The sequence below is a fragment of the Rhamphochromis longiceps genome, linkage group LG11, assembly GCF_057381845.1.
Source record: "Rhamphochromis longiceps isolate RC_006_pf linkage group LG11, R_longiceps_female_GT1.1, whole genome shotgun sequence".
NCBI classification, from domain to species: domain Eukaryota; kingdom Metazoa; phylum Chordata; class Actinopteri; order Cichliformes; family Cichlidae; genus Rhamphochromis; species Rhamphochromis longiceps.
This window is the reverse complement of record NC_140567.1, coordinates 36921776-36944101: the sequence shown is the minus strand read 5'-3', so window position 1 is coordinate 36944101 and position 22326 is coordinate 36921776. Positions and strand designations below refer to the sequence as shown.

The following is a 22326-nucleotide window of genomic DNA, read 5'->3' as shown; positions in this document are numbered from 1 at the left end:
CAAAATCAGTAATGTTGCCTCTGTAATCAGTGAAGTGTAGACATTCAATTTTAACTCAAGGGCTGTAAAAATGTATTGTAATAACTTTTTAGAATTTACAGCCAGTTGTACAAATCACTCTCCATGTCTAGGTTCAGTTTGCAGTTTCAGATGTCATTAAAATCATTTAGATGTCGCTTTATCAAACAAAGGTCAACCTACCTGGCCAGTGTTTTCTTTCACATGCGAATCAGAGTCAATCACCTTTAACTGAGCTAAATCTTTTAGTTCTCAGGCAACATTAGAGACAAGTGGATAATGAGAACATGGAAGATAATGCATTTACATAGTGTTATCAACTAGTTAAAATTCATATCATTTTACTATACACACACTTAATCACACACAATTAGGGCAGCAGTTGAGGTTCACCATCTGCCTCCATCGGTACCTCCTGGGGGCCATGTTGGTGCGCAAGTTGCTGTTTACTCAGTGAAAAATAAAGGAATTACTTGTATAGAGTATTTAAACGGAAGTATGTAACTTGATTAAATATTGATTTTTGTGTGTGTGTGTTTCTAGTTCATTGTGCTTGGCATCAAAGCCCTCTTGTTTGATAAGCACCCAACTGGGGTGAGTAATTCAGCTTTATTATATATACATATACTGAGCAAGCATAACATTTGTGTTTACAAAAGGTGACAGAAAGGTGTCAGAATGCACAGTGCATCACTGTTTGTTGCATATGGAGCTGCATGGCTGCACAGGTGGTCTGGTATGATGAATCTTTTTTCTTTTTTTTTACATCACATGGATGGCTGGGTGTGTGTGCTTACCTGGGGAACGCGTAGCACCAGGATTCACTATGGGAAGAAAGCAATGCTGGGGATGCAGTGTGATGCTTTGGCCATTGTTCTGTGTTGGGTCTTGCCATGCATGTGGATGATACTTTGACACAGACCACTTAACTAAGCATTCTTTCAGACCATGTACATGCTTTCATGGAGATGGTGCTCCCTGGTGGTTTTGGCCACTTTCAGCAGAATAAAGCACCCTGCCACAAAGGAAAAATGGTTGAGGGATGGTTTGGGGAGCACAAATGAGTTTGAGGTGTTGGCTTGGTCTCCAAATTCCCCAGATCTCAATCCAGTCGAGCGTCTGCGGGATTTGCTGGCCAAACAATTCCGATCTATGGAAGCCGCACCTCAGAACTTACAGGACCTTAAGGGACCTGTGGCTAAAATGATGGTGCAAATATTACACCATCATCTTTTCTACATGATACATGTAGCAGTAGATATCTCCAAATATGCACCCACATTGTGTTGAACAGCGTTGAAGAAATTTCCTCCAGTGAACAGGAGTCACACAGTGACTTCCACTGTGGAGACAAACTGTTAAAGTTGAAGCATTTGTTGGCTTTTTAAGTTGTCTGAGTGTTAAATGCATATTTTGTTGTGCATAAAGTGACACAAGTCTTGTATTTTAGGTCATACTCAACATGATTTTGTATCTCATTTTTGTTTTTGTTTCTAATGTCTCTGTAAAGCACTTTGAATCACCTTGTTGTTTAATTGTGCTATACAAATAAACTTGCCTTGCCTTGCCTAGTTCACTGAGTTTTGAATGAATATGGACAGTGGACAACAAACAGTGACGTGTGTATCTCTACATGAAGTCTGTGTGGTCACTGCTCTTTGAGATTTGAGTGTGTCAGCACCTTGTCAGGAACTTAGCCCACATTATTTTTCTCTTTTAGAGCACTGATGACCCAGAGCTCCACAGACCAGTGCTGATAGAAGTGACTGCGCTGCCTGTGGTCTGAACATCTTGACTCTGTGTAATGTCACATCAGCGATCAACAAAAATTGTGACTGTACGGCCTCCAACTTCTGAGAGTTTTCTAAATGTTCCTAAAAATAATCATATTTAATTTTTTTAAAGAAGTCCCCTGTAACTGTTATATAATTCATTTTGCTTGTATTTTTGAAATTTTATTTTTAGAGAATTTTATATTAAACTTCAACATTAAGCTTTTTGTGTGAAAACAGGAACATGTCTGAAGATTACCGTTACTAACATTTTTAGGTGTCATGGTGTAGAATATCTGAATTATAGCACTGTGTATATTTACTCTGTTACTGACGAACTTAGACTTAGTTACTTTTTATTGTAATCAATTACTCGACCCGTTCAGTAAAGACATAAACATACAACAATGTTTGCCTGAGAATGTGAGATCAAACCTTTGCGACACTGTTGCTGTGACACAATTTGTCCACCAGGGAGCACTGTTCTCTTGTCACAATTGTAATGAGGTTGGAGGTTGAAGGCACACGGAGAGAGTTAAGGGGAGCGACCGCAGCAGCGGCGGAGCAGGTCCGGAGGCTGAACTGCTCTCCCAGCTGTCCAGAACTTTGTTTTTAATGGATTCTTGTGCTCCAGTTTGTTTTCCTCTTTTTTTGGGTTCATCTGCTAACCTCCCCTCTGTCTCCATGGTTCATGTTTTCAGATATTTCCAGGTTTCATTGTTTTAGTTTCTCAGTGTTTAGGGTTTTCTTAGTTCTCGTCCTGTTTGTGTTTTCGTTTATTTTATGTATTTTTTTTGGCCACAATAAAGGCTCACTTTTTGTCAAGTTCAGTCCTGCCTCTCGTGTGTCTGCTTCTTAGTCCACACTTCAACACACTGGCTACCCAGCCATGACAACAGCCGAGTTGTGGTCAGCTGTCCAGCACATCAAGTAATCCATATTACAGCATGAGTAGCACTCAGTTAGGTGAAGTGAAAAAACTTCAAACTTGCTGGGACCTGCCCTCATGTGGACCAGCACAGGAAAGGAACTGATTGTTTTATTTTTGGCAATTTTTGCACATTACACTTTATGTAGTCCCGTGTTGACTGTCTGTTATATGTGATTTGTAGCACCGTGGTCTTGGAGGAGCGTTGTTTTGTTTCACAACGTACTGTATCACTTTACATGGCTGCAGTGACGATAAAAACACTTGACTTGACTTAAAGATGAAGATAGAGCTCAATATCAGCTGACATTCATAATGAAAACATCAATGAAGACAAAGGATGCTGGTTGTGGTTTGGAAGTTTTTCAGTATCTTTTCTGCAAAGCACTGCTGGAGGAAGTCACTGCACAGCCTGTGGCATAAACGTCTTGACTCTGTGTACTGAAATATCAGCGATTTACATTCTTACATTCTGACTGTACAGCCTCCAGCACTTCAACTGCAATCATCTGTAACTCTTACATAATTCATTAATGCTTGGATTTTTTTCCAGTGAACTTTATAGAAAACTTTAAAAGATATCTGCTGGGTATCTAATGAATAGTTGATATCTGGAAGTGCAGAGTCAAAGAGTTCCTTTACTTTGACCAGCCTGGGCTGAACAAAGAGAAACAACGTGGCGTGTTCAAGAAAGCATTAAAAATACAAATGTTTCATTATTTGAGTCAGATTGTGTTTGTGTATGAACGTAAATCAAATCAACATCAAAAGATTTGTTTGTGTTGTCTGTGGAGAAGTGGACACGGCTCATAAGCTTTTACTTATAATTGTACAATAAAGGTACAGTAAGAGTGTTGCTGTGACAACCATAGAGCGCAGTCTTATTTCTTTCCTGGTTTATTTTTTTTCCAAACTGTGCAGCAAACACACCAAGTTTGTTAACAGGTGATTCTTTTAGTCATGTTTGACTGATTGCCCTAATTAATTAATTGTTATTAAATCTTTACCATAAAATTACAGTTTTAAACTAGTCAAGTTTGTTATTTGGTGAATGTCTGAAGTTTAAGTTTGGCATGTTTGCTGAACATATTTGATTCTTGAAATGAACTGACGTAAACTTGTGGCTCCTCCGATGTCACCGCTACCTTTTCTGCAGGTTTAATCTTATACATCTTTTTTTTTTTTTTTTTAAATATACGGAGAGCATAAAGAGGAGGTGCTATTGGTAGCGGTGTTGCCCAGTTCCTGGTTTCCTCTTTCCAGTGTACCGCTTACTCGATCAGACTCGTTTATTTTTCATAGGCAGTTGTTTAAGTTTTTGTTCTTCACTAACAGGTAAGTCTTGTAGTCATGTTTGATTCAGTAAAAGATAAAAGTCCAAATTTTGTCTTACTTTACTCGCATTTCGCAGAATGTGTATTTGGTAATATTTTGACTTGAATTATTTTGGATGAGGATAAAGTGTAAGATAATGCTGATTTTCAGTTTTTACTTTACAATTCGGTTTAGTGTAATATTTACCGTTAAGTAGTGTTTTCTTGCCTTATTTAATTTTTTACATATAGTTCTGTTAATACATGTTAATTGCGCACAGGGCGACGGCATTGTGGAGTGTAGTAATGGAGGGTTAAACTGCTTCGGAGTCAGTTTTCTCACCGTGTTTGGGAGTGTACAGGGACATTCAGGGTGATTACGGTGAATTCCAGACTTTGGAAATAAATGTTTGCATGCTTGTTTTCAACTAGCGGACTTTGTGGATTATTTTTCAACTGCCCAAGAACACGTGTACGGTCTGACTAGCAGCGGGTGCTTCCGCGGTAATATTCAGCTTGTAATTCAGACTAATTAAGAGTTGTGTCTTTATGTAAAAAATTGTTGATTAAGCTAATCGTTTTTCATCGATCTCCATGTTGTAAGTTTAAACAACATCAGAAAAGACACAGGTTGAAACTAATTTTATGATTTCTGGGTAACAAAAATACAACTTCTAAAGTTAATATTAGTCTAATCATTAATATAAAATATAGTACATATATTTATCCATTGGTACAGGTGTTCCAGGTTATGGATGTAAAACAACACAAAAGAGGCAACTGGCCAATTTTAACATTACTTCCTTGTTCCTGAACAAGAGCGTGCAGTAAATAAAGCTGGGGGATGGTGCTGACTTCACTGGAGTTTTTAAAATGTGTTACATTAAATAGAAAGTTTCTATTATCTAGCTTTGCTGATATAAATGTGGTGAAAATTATTGAGAGAGAGAGAGAGAGAAAGAGATTTTAATTTAAAAACTGAAGGAGCAAGGAGAAACAATTCAGCAAAAATGAATGATTAAATAAATAATCATGACAACTTTATGTGAGGCAGAGGCAGGAAGTGGACTCAAACTCATGACTCAAACACGAAAAAGTAACTTAGGTCGGCAGGTTTATTGGTGGGGAAACTCCTTCATAAAAATAAACTCGCAGAAAAACAAACCAAAAAACCTTGAGAATAAATAAGAACAGAACACTGGAAACTAAAATTAAATCTCCAGGAAACTAGAAACATAGGACTGAAACCGGAAACACGGAGAGACTTGCACACACAAGGAGGTACAACAGGACAAAAGGCAAAGGAAAACACAGGGTTTAAATATACAAGGGAATAATGAGGGAATGGGGAACCAGAAGGAAGCACATCTGGGATTAATTAGACATAACAAGACAAGGGGAAACAAAACTAGCCAATTGCAGTTTTCAAGAATGGCCACTACTAAGTTTTAATATTACTCTTATTATTTTGTGACCCAGAAAGAGTAAACGTTTAACATATTTTCAGGCGAGGATGTAGCTGTGTGAACTTCAAATATCTGCTCGATTTATCAAGACATCACATATTTGCACAAGTGCTTCGACGTTTTCGGAGACATCTGTTACCCACCAGCTCGATAGCTAGTCGGGAGCTCGAGGGTCACTAGAGCCGCCGAGAACGACACAACTCCCGGCACATCATTTTCACATCACCGCAGTCTTTCGCTACTCAGGTTAAACATAATATATAAGTCACTTAGACAACCTAAAAATGTAATTTTTTGGCTTTTTTCAGTGTTTTATTTGTTCGTGAGTAAATCGGTTTGGCTGAGATTAAGGTTATTAGATTAGATAAAATAAAACTTTATTAATCCCCCTCCTCCTTGGTTTTCACACAGCTGACTAAACGTCAAACAGAAAACTGATTAAACAGAAGTGTGAGATGGTCGGGAATTTACACCAGTGTCCTGTTATATTTTAGATAGCAAGGAGCAGACGGCCGAGTTTATTAAACTCCACCGAGACAGCGGTGACGTAAATCTGAAGGCTAGACCGTCCAATTTCACAGCCGTTTACTTCCGGCCTACCCGACTTTCTGAGGACCCGGCCCACGAAGACCGCGAAGGACGGGTCCTCAGGAGGATGCAGCCCATGAATTTGGACACCCCTCTAGACACACTGACATTGGACATGGGACTGTCAAAGTAAAACAGGAAATAAAATGAACATCGAACCAGGACCACAAGACACAACACAAGGAACACAAGGGAGGCACAGAGACAAAACCTAAAGGCTGGAAAATCACAGCGGTGCTAAAGAATAAATAAGGAAAAATAAATACAAAAAAAAAAAAAAACTAATCATGAAAATCCCACATAAACTGAGAATATTGAATAAACAAAAACCAAGTCACCCGACTACGGACCATCACACTTTTACTATGAATCTGATTGTCATTATTATGCCAGAAATTATCTATAGAGACCAAAGTCATTTTTGTAGCACACGACAAACTTTTTTCTGCTGTGAAGTGAAAATTTTAACATAGAAGTTTATGACACGTGACCTGCTGTTGTAGCTGACACAGTAAAGTGACTGGGCACATCACTGCGGGATTCCATTTTCAGCACCTGGAGGTTGCCTATATATGTAAAACATTCTTGTAAACTAGTATCAGCACAGTGTTATCCATATGAAGAACCCGTGTCACCTGTTAAAGCCAACTTGAGAGCGTCCAGTGATGTGACAGCCTCCCAGCATCAAGTCGGTTTAATTAATTAAAAGATTACTTTTAAAATTCTGTTTAAAGCTCCTTTGGTGGAAAGTGAAGTTAAGTGAAGGGAAGTGAGGTGTTTGGGTCAAATTGTTTTTCCACTAAGACTTTAATCTGATTCTTATTTCAGCTTTTTCTTGTCTCTCAGTCTCCAGGATCTCAAGACAGGATGTCAGTGACTGTGTCCAAGGCTGATGGGGTCACTGTACTCACTCTGACCACTGACCCCCAAAGTCCTTGGCCTCCTCTGTGTCAGATCTTCAAGAACCTTTGCTACAGTCCAGTGTGCTGCACTGTGTCTCAGCACCTGAGAAGTCTCAACAGAGCTTCTCAGACAGTGCTGGGGGTGAGCTACAACCATCTACACATCACATTTTATATTATGCCTATTTTTTAATTTGTAGTTTTTTCTTAAACTGCACAATGTTCACTGTTCATACTGTACTTCATTTTTCACAGACTCTGCAGATAATGATCGGGCTGCTCAACATTGGATTTGGACTTATACTCTATAGCACTTGGACCTCCTTTTACTTAAACTACTTAGGCTTTCCATTTTGGTTGGGTGCATTGGTAAGGAAATAATCATGGGTATATGTATATATAAAAAAAAAAATTCTGAAGACAAAAAAAAAAAGTGTCAGTACTCTGTTTGTGGATGATCGAAACTCTTAGATTGATCTTCAAGTTCCAGCTAGGATGATTTTTGAACCTCTTTATTTGCTCACTCATTGGTTACTTTTAGGCATTGAATAGACTTGGAAAGCTTTAAGAGAAGATCATTTTGGGGTTCAAACATATCTTTCCACAGTGTTAAATATGTGACAGAAAGGTTAAATGCCAAGTTATGTCCAAGTAATATCTACATGTGATGACACCAGTGCACATTTACAAACACCGATTCATAGTTTTGCTAGGTTACATTAAAAAATTAGCTATAGTTCAAAATAGCAGTTTACACAAACAAACTATACAATTGTTCTCTCATGATGAAAGGTTTTATTTACAACTTGGAAAGAAAAGCATCTGGACTTCTTTAGGTTGCTTGAAGACGTTTCACCTCTCATCCGAGAAGTTTCTTCAGTTCCGGAACTGAAGAAACTTCTCTCCTGTTCTTAAGATGGACATGAACTTTTTATTTATGTATTTATTTATTTTGTCTTTTGTCTAGTTCATCATGTTTGGCATTGTGTGCGTTTTGTCTGAGAAGTATCCAAGTCCATGTTTGGTGAGTATTTCAGCTGTAAAACATTTTCATATGATCTCTAAAGGACTTTTTGATGTCATGTGACATCACTAATGTCACATAACTTTGCCGACATGTGGCCAGCAGTAATGTTTTAATGTTCTTCGTTATTAAACATTCGCACATAAATAAGTAACATAATATGCAGTACTTACTTTTAAAAGTTTACTCTTCGGCCGCCCCTTTTCCGCCGTTTTTTTTCCCGGCAAAATTATCCACACCCACCGACGCGCTAAGCATTCTGGGATATGTTGGGCCACGAAGTCTACACCGCCACATCCTTAAAATTCAGTGAAATGAAGGACGCATTTGAGGGCCGCATTTCAAGCAGCCTTCGAATTGGGACAGCCTTTGTCGCGTCGCTGTGCTGTAATTGGCCTTAAAATGCGGCCTTTAAGGCTGCAGACCCTGAATTGGGATACAGCCAGAGACTAAATACACATAAGGGATGATCAAGGGAAGTGGCCACACATGGGAGCACAGCTGACACACATGAACCTAAAGACAGAACAGGGGAAGTGAAACTAAATACACTGACATTGGACACAGACTTCCAAAGTAAAATAGGAAACATAACAGATGCGCACTTGACTAGGGAATACAGCAGACCATAGAACACAGGAACCAAAAGACTAGAAAAGATAAACTATGACAAAATCAAAATTCAATAATGATACAAAACTCAAAACACTGGGTCACCGAACCAGGACCATGACACCAGGTCTTAGGGTAGAGGCCTTAAAAAGTGCAATCCAATTACATGACAAAAACATTTATCCAGATTAGGGCTGCCATGATTAGTCGAGTTGTCATGATTACGTCAACTAATTTAATAGTGGGCACGTCGTTTGAAACTTTGTAAGATCCTGAAAGACGTAGGAATAAGTAGTAGGATTTAAGAGTGTAATAATGGACTGGAACAGAAGATGGCAGCACTGCATGTACAAGGATGCCAGCTGCCATTAAATGCCAAAGAAGAAGAACAAGAAGAAGTAGCTGTGTCCAAATTTAGGGGCCACATCCTTCAGAGGCTGCATTTGTAGGCCGATTACGTTACAGCGATGCAACAAAAACTGTCCAAATTCAAAGACTCCTCCAAATGCGTTCTCCTTTTCCCCAGATTTGAAGGATGGGTCGGGTGTATCCTTCGTGGCCCAACCTATCCCAGGATTCATAGCACTTAGTTTTAAACTTTTAAGACATATATTACCACCAGCTTGACAGCTAGCCGGGGGTTAGGGTTAGCCGGCGAGAACAGCGAACTCCTGGCTCATCATTTTAAACCCACCCATGGTCTTTCGCTAAACATGATATACAAATCATTTAGATAACTTAAAAATATTATTGTTTGTTTTTTGCGCCTTGAGGCGACTTTTGTTGTGATTTGGCGCTATATAAATAAAATTGAATTGAATTGAACTGAACTGAATTTTTTCAGTGTTTTGTTTGTTCCTGAATAGATCGGTTTGGCTAAGATTAAAGTTAGCCAAAGTTAACCCCCACAAAACTAAAAATACAAAATTCCATTCACAGACAGAATCAGATACTTCATTAATCTGAAGTGAAGAATAACATTAACAAACCAAAAACAGAAACCCAAACTTAACATGAAAATAACAACCATCATATCGTAAAGCAGCAACTAGACAGAAACCAACGTTTAGATTAATGAAGAATCCAGGCATGACTATGAAAACATGCGTACTCACAGAGGCTATGATACTTTAGTCTAAGAATGCACTAAGTGTCATTTATGGTTTGGATATTTTCTTGTACATTAACTGGTCATTTTTGTTTTTCAGGTCATCCTTACTGTGATTCTGAATCTGGCTGGAGTTGCTTTTGCCATCACAGCCATTGCTTTGTACAGCATTAATTTAGGAGACATTGATTCTTGGTGGAACTGTTATGAATACTACAATGGTTACAATGGCTACAATGGTTACAATGGTTACAATGGCTACAATGGTTACAATGGTTACAATGGCTACAATGGTTACGGGTATGGCAGGGAAACAATGAGGTCTCCATCTTTGGAGGAAAAACTCCTTCAGGAGAAATGCTTGGAGGGCCGAGCAGTGCTGGTGGTAAGTTAGGGAAAGCAGAAAGAAAAATAGCACATATACACTATATGATACTATCTTATATACTGCAGTATATATCATTTTGAGACTTTAGATGAAGCACTGTTGTTTGTATCCCATCAGATGCTCCTGAGAAGCATCAGTGCTGTGATGATCACCTTGTCTGTTCTGGAGCTCTGTGTTGTGATAAGCTCTGCTGTCCTGGGAATCAAGGCTCTGAGGAACAAAGAAAAAGGACAAAACAAGGTAGATAATGGACAACACAATGGTTCAAACACATTCTGATAAACATGTTAAATAGTAGAAGATGTTGGCTGAACACATGAAGTGTTCTTGCAGGAATTCTGTTTGTTTTGTCTGAATATCAGTGAAACCAGGTAACAGTGAGTCTGTGCAGTGTTCTCATGCTCTCTACCAGTTTGAGTGAGTCAGTTAAAGTTTATATCTGATGTACAGACAGAGAGCAGGATGACAACATAAAACAAAACAACAGCCCATCATGACTTTAAGACATGAAGCTCAGTCAGTCCAGAATATTTGTGGAACTTCAAACTCTTTGTAGAAACTGGCTCCCACGTGGACCGGCCCAGGACAGCAAGTCCAGAGTTCAGGCTGCAGATTTTAGGGAGAGACTGTGTGAATCAGAGCTTCATGGTGGAACTGCTGCAGAGAGAGAGAGAGAGCCATGAGGAAGAAGAGCTGTTGGGACTAATAAAAAAATAGACCAGAGGAAGTTTGAACAGCTGTGCCCAACTTTCTGTTAGTGTGGACAACAACAGCTTACCACAGTTTGTTTTAATAACAATAAAATAAATTGTAATTGCACTTTATTTTTAACGTCACCTTAAATGTTGATTCCTTTTTGTATCCCTGCATGAAATTGTCATCAAAGTGTGTGCAGTCATGGTTGTTTGTGACTGGAGGGAGTCGACACTTCATGCACTTTACAAATATTATTTTTCTCTTTTAGAGCACTGACGACCCAGAGCTCTACAAACCTCTGCTGGAGGAAGACGCTGCACAGCCTGTGGCATAAACATCTTCACTCTGTGCATGGAAAATTGATGGATATTGAATGTGGAGTACCTCAAGGATCAGTATTGGGTCCGAAAATGTTTATTATGTATATAAATGATATTTGTAAAGTATCAAAGATACTAAAGTTTTATACTAAAGTAATTTTTGCAGATGATACCAATATACTTTGTTCAGGTGTGAAATTGCAACAGGTTTTGGATGTGATCGCACAGGAGTTAAAGATATTAAAGAAGTGGTTTGATAGAAACAAATTGTCATTAACATTAAATAAAACAAAATTTATTTTATTTGGAAATTATAAGAAAAAACATTAACATTGAAATTTTTGTTGATAATATATATCTAGAAAGAGTTAATACTATAAAATTTCTTGGTGTGATCATTGATCATAAGGTCTGTTGGAAATCACACATCACTGAGGGGAGAGTTAGCACGGGGCATTGCTGTCTTGGGGAAAGCAAAACAATTTCTGGATAGGAAAACATTGTATATGTTATATTGTGCTTTACTATTAGCGTACATGAGTTATTGTGTAGAGGTTTGGGGAAATACATATAGAAGTAATATTCAGACTATAATCATAATGCAGTAAAGGGTTATTAGATTGATAAATCAGGAGGGGTATAGGGCTCACACAAATGCACTCTTTATTAGGACGCAAGCTATAAAATTCCAGGATCTGGTCAAGTTCAAAACAGTGCAAATAATATATAAGGCAAGGAAAGGGATGCTCCCAATCGAAATAAGTAAATGGTTCTTAGAGAGAGAAGGGAGATATAATTTTAGAGGGAAGTGGAATTTAAAATTACAAAGAGTAAGAACAACTTTGGAAAGAATGTCTATTTCTATAGCGGGAGTTAAATTCTGGAACGAGTTAGAAGAAGAAATAAAGGTCAGTAGTGATATAAACCAGTTTAAAATAAAACTCAAAAAAGAAATTTTAAATAAGTATAAGAATGAAGAAAACGCAATTAACCCAAGAAAGCAGTCAAAGTGATGTTTGCTTTCCTTTGCAAATGAGTAAATCTAAACATAGTATTGGTTGAATATGAGAAAATATTTTTTGTGACGTCATGTTCTAAGTTGAAACCATTGTATAAGTTTTTGTTGTTCAAATTTAGATGATGAGGAAATGATTAAGATGTAAACCTAAGGGGGTAGAGCTAAATAAGTATATACTTCTGCCTACTCCTTTTCAAACAACTGCATGGAATGATATTATGAAATGTTGGTGAATGTATATGTTTGAAATAAAACTGAACTGAACTGAAATGTCAACGATTTACACACATTCTTACTAATAACTGACTGATAATATACGAATTATGACTGTGTGTTGACGCAGCGATGTATATCTTATGTTTAATTAGATCCCACCACCTGTTATGTAAAAAATGATTGACAAAGGAAAAAAATAATTGTTACAAGTCATAGTCCTGAGCTCAGATGCTGTGCAATAACCTGAAGTTTATTAAGTCAAAATAAAAACTAGTAACTCTTTTCTTTCTTTTTTACAGAAGTGTTTAAACAGGGAATGTCAGGTGGAGGTTGTTACTTTTAAATGAGGTTTGAAATTTTAAGAAACTCCAGTTTTTACTGTTCCCAGCCTGTGTTGTAAATGAGTTCTTGGTGTGTTCAATAAAACATGAAAAGTTCAGCTGTTATCTTTTTTTCTGCTTCTTCTTTTAAATTCAGATTGTTTGCCTGTAATTGTGAATCAGATCGAGACCAAAACACATTCTCATTTCTTCCAAATGCAAGGAGCCACTCCTGGTAACAGGTCTGCATTTAGTTCCTGGTTTCTGTTTTTCTAACTGCACAGCAAGCAACCAGTCTGAGTTTAGTTTCGTTTCGTTTAGAAGCTTTTTATTATAAGCTACATGCTGTGTTCTAAGTTCAAACTCATTAAAAGACTCATGGAAACATACATGAACTGCTGGAGAAAGTCACTGCACAGCTTATAGCCTAAATGTGTGGCCTCTGTCCTTTAACGTCACTGAGTTGAACAAAGTTTTCTTAGTATCAGTATTCTTGATGTGCTGCTGTTGTGGAAAATCTAACAATAACCTGCAACACACTCAGTGAGCTTGATTTGAAGTGGGTTTAATAAACACATTGCAGTGTGGAGAGAGCATCCCACTGAAACACTAGGACCATCTCTGAATTGTTGCCCTTACATCCTATATACGCAGACACAGACACTCTTAAACAAAGAACATTCCACAGCAGATCAATTATTAGCAGATCCTTAACTGTTCAGTCTAAGAAAAGCTCCAACCAACCGTCACCTCATCTGCAACAGGATGTCCAGAGCCCTCAAGAGGAAAATGAGTCTGCTGTGAAGGTGCAATAAAACTTGGGCCCTACTTGTGATCACATTCCACATGCATACAAACTGGTGACAGGAGTGGTCTTGCTGTACTAAAGTGAAAATATGTGATTAATACATGAGAAAAGGAATCTGCCACCGCACTGCTTGAAGAGTGCATTCCTGCTGTGTCTTGTGTTTCTGACGTTTTGCATTAATTGATTCTGACACAGTCAGTTTTCCATCATTGTTGGTGTTCTTCTTTATCGCTACAGTGAGGTTTTTTGTGGGTAGTGTTTTATATTAATTATTCGTGAAGGTCACAAATATGTGTCATATATTGTGAGGTTTTTTATTAAAAATGATTTAAAATTGGAACATGTAGCACAAAATTGATGCCATCTTTAGCTGTTGCATGGTGTTATTGTTTCTAAGTATGGAGGAAAACTCAAGAATGGATTTGAATTTGTGTTTAGCTGCAAAAATAGGATTTGAGTGAGTTTGACAAAAGGCCATTACTCACGCCGGTCGCTTAGAGTACTAATCAGGTGGAACCAGATAATCTTCACATTTTCTTTTACATCACATGGATGGCCAGGTGCGTGTGCTTACCTGGGGAACATGTAGGACCAGGATGCACTATGGGAAGAAAGCAATGCTGTGGATGTAGTGTTATGTTTTGGGCCTTGCCATCCATGTTGATGATACTTTGACACAGACCACTTACCCAAGCCCCAGACCATGTACACTCTTTCATAGAAACGGTGCTCCCTGGTGGTTGTGGCCACTTTTAGCAGAATAAAGCACCCTGCCACAAAGCAGAAATGGTTGAGGGATGGTTTGCCACACAAAAATGACTTTGAGATGTTGGCTTGGCCTCCAAATTCTCCAGATCTCAAACCAGTCGAGCATCTGTGGGATTTACGGGCCAAATAATTCCAATTCATGGAAGCCACACCTCACAACTTACAGGACCTTAATGGACCTGTTGCGAAAATGTTGGTGTAGATATCACAGCATAATTCTGTACATGATATGTGTAGCAGTAGATAGCCCTATACAATATATGCACCCACATTGTGTAGAACAGCGTTGAAGAAATTTCCTCCAGTGAACAGCAGTCACTCAGTGACTTCCACTCATACATGCCAACACTCCCGATTTTTCTGGGGGAATCCCGAATTTCAGTGCCCCTCCGAAAATCTCCCGGAGTCACCATTCTCCCGAATTTCTCCCGATTTTTCACCCGGACAACAAAAATGAAAAACCATATCCCAGATTGGCCCAGCCAATTCCAGTTTCCAACAATGGCTACTATTACTGCAGCTACTTAGTTTTAATATTACTCTTATTACTCTTTCTGGGTCACAAAATAAACCTATAACATATTTTCAGGCGAGAATGTAGCTGTTCAAACTTCAAATATGTGAGCCGACGAGAAGAGCAAACTCCCGGCACATCGTTTTCAAACCCTCGCGGTCTTTCGCTACTCAGGTTAACCGTCTGTTTGCTGAAAAATAGTAACGTGACCGCCCCGCATTTTCTTGTTGGTAACGGTAACGACATTGTAACGATAGAGATAGTAATTAGTTACTGTTAAATATCAACACTTCACTGAGTTCTTTTGATTTCTTAAAGGCATCCAATGGAAGACCTGCTCAGTACACCATTTCACACTTTATTTTCTTACACAATTACTAGAAGGGAGATGCGTCCTGCATGACACGGTGCCGCGGATCTCAAAATGGTGGTGTGCCCCTAACAGTTTTATTACAGAAGCTCTCTCATTCTAGTCTAAACAACAGTGTCTCAGTAACTTTCCACTAGAGATGGTCCCCTCTTATCTACTTTATCCCAGGCAAGCGTGAGCGAGAGTCTACAGTATTCTCCTTACTGAAAAAAGTAACGGCATTAGTAACACCGTTACTTCTAACGCTGTTATTCCCATCACTAGTTGCCTGTGGAGAAGTGGACACAGCTCATAACCTTTGTTCTTGTAATTGTACAATAAAGGTGTAAGAGTGTCGCAGTGACAACCAGAGAGTGCTGTTGTATTTCTTTCCTGTTTACGTTTTCCAAACTGTGCAGCAAACGCACCAAGTTTGTTAACAGGTGATTCTTTTAATTATGTTTGACTGATTGTCCTAATTAATTAATTGTTATAAAATTGTTATGTATGAACCAAGATTAATGGTGTGCTGTACAAGCTATCGCCAGTAGGGGGCACCACGCCCAGTTATGTGTGTGTGTGTGTGTGTGTGTGTAACTTCTGTGTTATGTTAATAATAATAATAAGAAGTCAACATGTAAACAAGCTACCGTGTGTATCAGTCTGACTCTGTATAAGCCCTAATAGTGTATTGACACCATAGAGGGAATATAACATAAATTGGCGACGAGTTGTGACGTCTGGAAGACTTGGCCGTCTACTGAGCATGTTTTGACTGCGTGGCTGAGTTTGGACGGAAAATGGACGATCGCGTGGTGAATTAGCATCGGAGCTGTGGATGCAGCTAGCTGCTTTTTCTCCGACGAGTCAGAAGCGACAGTGTTGGCTGTGGACAGCGGATACATCATGGCTGGAATGATTGGGCAGATTGACCCCTTTGATGATGTTGGTGAGCAATGGGCAACATATATTGAACGTTTTGAGCATTGAATGCGGTGCTGTCACAAAAAGGTCATAAATGCCACCGCTGCGGGAAAATGAATCATACTGATGATGACTGCTGGTACAAAGACCGTGACTGTCACCAGTGTGGGAGGAAGGGCCACACGAAATGCATGTGTAAAGGTAGAGCCAGAAGCAGCCAAGATTGGAACAGGAAAGCGAAAGAGGGAAAACCTGAGCTGAAAGGCAATGCAGTTAAAAACAGAGGAAAAGACAAAAAGAGGAGAGTTCATCATGTTGCTGCAGAGGAGAGTGAAAGTGAAGGAACCAGACCCGACACTGATAGTGAGTTTGAGCTGTATTCTTTGTCTCCAAAAGAGAAATATTCACGTATCTCCCTAATTCCTGTAGTTAACGGGAAGAAAATGGAGATGGATATAGGGGCTGCTGTATCTTTGATCCCATGGGAACAATACAAAAGTATGCTGAGTCAGTTGCCGCTCCAATGACATGAAATCCAATGACATCATGCTGAAAACATACACTGGGGAACAGCTGGCACCAGAAGGGGTCATCAAGGTGCAAGTTGAACTGAATAAGCAGTGTGCAACACTACCCTTGTACGTGGTAAAGGTGGATGCTCCACCACTGTTTGGTAGGGAGTGGTTGAGAGTACTCAGGCTGAACTGGAAAGACTTAAAGATGGTTCATGCCAGAGAGCAAAGTGGATATGGCAATCTGGAGGCTGTGTTAAAGAAACACTCGGCCCTTTTCTCTAAGGAGCTGGGCACAATGAAGGGAATTAAAGCCAGATTGACTCTTAGGCCTGATAGTGTCCCCAAATTCTGTCCACCACGCAACGTGCCTTATGCCCTCCGCCCTCAGGTGGAGGCAGAACTGAAACGCCTGACTGAGCTTGGGGTGATCACACCAGTGGAGCATAGTGATTGGGCTACGCCCGTGGTCCCTGTCAACAAAAAGCATGGCTCAGTGAGACTCTGTGGCGATTTCGAGGTCACTCTTAATTCGCAGCTCGGTGTGGATAAGTACCCACTTCGACGCATTGAGGACCTGTTTGCTTCTCTAGCAGGGGGTCAGCATTTCAGTAAGCAAGACTTAGCAAATGCCTATCTACAGATGGAGGTAGAAGAGGAGTCTAAGAAGCTGTTGACTATTTCGACTCAAATGGGGCTTTTCTGTTTCAATCGCTTACCTTTTGTAGTAGCGTCATCACCTGCATTGTTTCAGAAGGCTATGGATCAAGTGCTTCTCGGGCTGCCATACACCCATTGTTATCTGGATGACATCCTCGTCAGTGGTCCTGACAAACAGACACACCTGAGAACCCTTGAGGCAGTTTTAAGCAGGCTGGAGGACTATGGCCTGCATCTCAAACAGGAGAAGTGCCTGTTTTTCCAGGAATCAGTGGAATACCTGGGCCACATAATTGATGCGGCAGGGTTACACAAATCACCAGAAAAGGTGCGTGCTGTTATGGAAGCTCCAGCACCAGATGATGTCAGCCAGTAACATCCTTTCCTGGAATGCTCAACTATTACGGACGTTTCATACCTGATTTAGCTACGGTCCTGAAGCCGCTGAATTAGCTGCTCAGTAAAGAGAAGAAATGGCAGTGGACATCAGCCTGTGAGTCAGCTTTCCAAAAAGCTAAAGAACGTCTGGCCTCACAAGAAATACTCACCCACTACAATCCTTAACTGCCTCTGTTTGGCGTGTGACACTTCACCATATGGAGTTGGAGCCGTGCTCTCACATGTCAAGCCAGATGGCCACGAACGGCCAATTTCTTATGCTTCACGAACTCTCAGTAAAGCAGAACGAAACTATGCTCAGATCGAGAGGGAGGCGTTGGCAATTGTTTTTGGAGTGTGCAAGTTTCTCCAGTATCTCCATGGTAACAAGTTCACCTTGCTCACTGATCATCGCCCACTGACCTCCATTCTGAGTCCAGTGAAAGGTACACACAAGGTCAATGGCAGCTGTGCGGATGCAGCGTTGGGTGCTCCTTCTGTCAGCACATAATTACACCTTACTGCCAGCACCGGAAACGTGCTCGTCATCTCCGAGCATGAAGTTAGGAGAGCCTTCAAGAGAGTGAACACCAGGAAAGCAGCAGGACCAGACGGCATCCCAGGTCGTATCCTCAGAGACTGCGCATACCAGCTAGCTCCTGTGTTCACTGAGATATTCAACATCTCTTTATCTCAGTCGGTGATCCCCACATGCTTCAAAGAGTCCATCATTGTTCCTGTCCCGAAGAAACCCCACCCTGCTTCTCTCAATGACTATCGCCCTGTAGCCCTCACCTCAGTAGTGATGAAGTGCTTTGAACGCCTGGTCAGAGACTTCATCATTTCTTCACTACCAGACACACTGGACCCACTACAGTTCGCTTACCGTCCAAATCGTTCCACAGACGATGCCATCTCTCATCTCCTCCACACATCACTCACTCACTTGGACACTAGAAGGGGGAATTATGTTAAAATGCTCTTCATAGACTACAGCTCTGCATTTAACACCATAATTCCCTCCACACTCACCACCAAGCTGGAGCATCTGGGACTCAGCTCATCTATGTGTCAGTGGATCTCCAACTTCCTAACTGGCAGACCACAGGCAGTAAGGATGGGCGGACATGTCTTAGCCTCCACCACTCTCAGCACTGGAGCCCCCCAGGGGTGTGTTCTGAGCCCCCTGCTGTACTCTTTATACGCATATGACTGTGTGGCCACTACCAGCTCCACCACCATCATTAAGTTTGCTGACGATAGTGGACTTCAGCACTAAGCAGGAGAGGAACTACCATCAATGAGTGCCCAGTGGAGAGAGGCCACTACCAGCTCCACCACCATCATCAAGTTTGCTGACGACACCGTCGTGGTGGGCCTGATCTCTGATGACAACGAGACGGCCTACCTGAAGGAGATTAAGAATCTGGAGAACTGGTGCCAGAGGAACAACCTCCTTCTAAACGTCAGTAAGACAAAGGAGCTGATAGTGGACTTCAGCACTAAGCAGGAGAGGAACTACCAGACCCCTGTCATCAACGAGTGCCCAGTGGAGAGAGTGGACAGCTTCAAATACCTCGGAGTTCACATCACGCAGGACCTGTCATGGTCCTGTCACATCAACACCGTGGTGAAAAAGGCCCGTCAGCGTCTCTACCACCTCAGACGCTTGAGAGACTTCCAACTGCCCTCCAAGGTGCTCAGGAACTTTTACTCCTGCACCATAGAGAGCATCCTGACGGGAAACATCTTAACCTGGTTCGGGAACAGCACCATGCAGGACAGACGAGCTCTACAGAGGGTTGTGCGGTCAGCTGAGCGCACCATCCGCTCCGAGCTCCCTGACCTGCACTCAATCTACAGCAGGCGGTGCTGGACCAAGGCCAGGAAGATCGTGAAGGACCTCAGCCATCCCAACAACAGACTGTTCTCTCTTTTGAGGTCAGGAAAGCGATTCCGCTCCCTGAAGACCAACACAGAGAGACTGAGGAGGAGCTTCTTCCCGCAGGCGATACGGTCTCTCAATCACACCACCACACAGTACTGACCCACACATATAGTTCTTACACACACACTGGACATTCTGGACATTGTTATCACTTAAATCACTTTAAGCATATTTGCACTGCACAAGACATAATGTGGATTGCACAACACTGGTCACTATATTCCTCATTTCCAGTTAATACTTGTACAGCTGCTGTTATTGTGTGTGTGTGTGTGTGTGCATATATTTATTTATTTATATTTCCTCATACATTCTTATATAGTTCTATACTGTGTATTGTGTATTTTGTTGTACAGTTATTTTATTTTCAACTTTAATTTATATATTTTATCTTATTCTTTCCCAGTTAAATTTACCCTTCATTCTAATTTGTGTTGTATAGTTATTTCATTTTTAACCTTAATTTTTTATATTTTATTCCTTCCTAGTTAAATTTACACTTTAATTTTTCATATTTATTTCCTATCTTATTCATAGCCCTTTTTTCTTTTTTTTTTTCTCTTTAGGTCACGAGCAGTTGTCTAAGCATTTCACTGCATATCGTACTGTGTATGACTGTGTACGTGACAAATAAAAATTTGAATTTGAACCTTGCAGTACCGGAAGGGTGCACATCATGCCAATGCTGACGGACTGTCACGTTTACCTCTGCCCCTTGCACAAAAAGAGAAACCGGGAGCGGTTGAGGTATTCTACGCATCTCAACTGGACACATTACCGGTCAGTGTTACAGAGATCAGATGTGACACTGTGTCTGATGTGACTTTGTCTCGTGTCCTGAAAATGGTAACAACTGGACGTTTCCCAGCAGCAAAGGACACAGATCAAGACCTGTCACCTTATCTGCTGCAAGAACTCACAATACAGCAGGGATACCTCATGTGGGGCGTAAGGGTGGTTGTGCCACCTAAGCTGCGCTCTCGTGTCCTGAAGAGCTCCACACAGCACATCCAGGGATAGTAAGGATGAAGAACTTAGCTCGCAGCTATGTTTGGTGGCCTGGCATTGAGTCACAAATTGAGCTTCAAGCTAAAGCCTGCTACTCTTGTCAGCGTGTGCAAAAAGAGCCTGGGTTAGCACCTTTGCACCCTTGGCTGTAGCCTTCCTGTCCGTGGGAACGGATCCATGTGGATTTTGCGGGTCCATTCGAAGGTCACATGTACCTGGTGGTGGTAGACGCATATTCCAAGTGGCCTGAGGTGCATATTATGGATGGCACCACAGCTGGTAAAACCATACAAGTGCTACAGGGTCTCTTTAGTCGCCATGGCATCCCTCACGTCCTGGTGAGTGATAATGGACCGCAGTTCTGTTTTGAGGAATTCAGGGTGTTCCTGAAAGCTAATGGAGTCAAACACATCCACTCCGTGCCATACCATCCTGCCACTAATGGTTTTGCTGAGCGTTTTGTGCAGACATTCAAGCATGCATTGAAAGCTTCCAGGGGTACAGCACCTGTGCAGCAGCACCTTGATGCGTTCCTCTTGACATATCGCAACACTCCCCATGCAATGACTAGAGAAACGCCAGCTATCTTGTTCATTGGACGCAAGCTGCGCTCTCGGCTGGATTTTCTGAAGCCCAGTGTGGTCGGAGCAGTGCGTCGACAGCAACACTCCAGGGACAGATGGTTCACTGTTGGCGAGCCTGTCCTAGTGTGTGACTATAGGAAGGGAGAGGACAAGTGGACGCACGGTGTCGTACTGGAGAAGACTGGGCCAGTGGTGAATGTGGGAGCACAAGGAGTGTGGAAACGTCATGTGCCACGGTCACATTGTCATGGTCCTGAGTCTGCAGACTCAGTGTTTTGTGTTTCTTTATGCTTTTGTTTATTCTGAGTATATATTCTTTTATAATTTGCCATTTGTTAGGTTTGTGTGCTGTGCCTGCCCTGGTCCCACTTCTGTGTTCTGTCTGTCTATGGTGTCACACTGTCTGTTTGTGAATCTGTCTGTTTAGTTCAGTGTCTTGTCTGGTTCTCGGTGTCTGAGTTTCGGTTTTATTCTGAAGGTCCCCGTCTCATGTGAGTGTGTTCACTTTACGTTTCCCCTGTCCCGTCAGCTCTGATTTCTCACAGGTGTGTTGCCCTCCTGTCTCTCGTCCCCTGATTACTGCTGTGTGTATTTAAGCCCTGTGTGTTCTCCTGCCTGTTGCTGGTTCATCTGTGTTCAGTTCCTCTGTCTGCGTCTCTCTGCCCCGCACCCTGTTTCTTTTGCTCTCAGGTTTGTCATTTAGTTCTCCCAGTTTAGGTTTCTCCAGTCATCTGTCATTCCTCACTGCCTGTTCTGTCACTGCCACTTCTGTAAATAAACGTCACGCTCATCACCAGTCAACTGCCTGTATTTTGGGTTTGAGATATTATGTATGAACCAAGATTTATGGTATGCTGTACAAGCTATCAACAGTAGGGGGCACCACGCCCAGTTATGTGTGTGTGTAACTTCTGTGTTATGTTAATAAAGAGAAGAAGTCAACATGTAAACAAGCTACTGTGTGTATCAGTCTGACTCTGTATAAGCCCTAATAGTGTACTGACACCATAGAGGGAATATAACAAAAATATTTATTATAAAGTTGCTGATCAAGTTTATTTCAAATGTTTGAAGTTCAAGTTTGCCATGTTTGCTGAAAATATTTCTTTAACTCTTGACATGAACTGAACATAAACTTGTGGCTCCTCTCATGTCACTGCTACCTTTTCTGCAGGTGTTACCTT

General features: G+C 41.0%; 1 protein-coding gene across 4 annotated transcripts; it reads left to right on the top strand.

Annotated features, from left to right (window-relative positions):
• The first annotated feature begins 3953 nt into the window (after window positions 1-3953).
• On the top strand, window positions 3954-12802 carry LOC146659912 (uncharacterized). 4 transcript variants are annotated; one of them, XM_085423878.1, is made up of 8 exons: window positions 3954-4053; window positions 5992-6773; window positions 6932-7129; window positions 7243-7356; window positions 7955-8011; window positions 9832-10116; window positions 10237-10359; window positions 11084-12802. In XM_085423878.1, the coding sequence occupies exons 3-8, from the start codon at window positions 6953-6955 to the stop codon at window positions 11147-11149; spliced, it is 822 nt and encodes a 273-aa protein (XP_085280004.1). In that variant the 5' UTR covers window positions 3954-4053; window positions 5992-6773; window positions 6932-6952; the 3' UTR covers window positions 11150-12802. The 4 variants fall into 4 exon arrangements, with proteins under 4 accessions (XP_085280004.1, XP_085280003.1, XP_085280002.1 ...); XM_085423877.1 differs by lacking the exon at window positions 5992-6773; XM_085423876.1 differs by having other exon boundaries at window positions 5992-7129.
• The last annotated feature ends 9524 nt before the right edge of the window (window positions 12803-22326 follow it).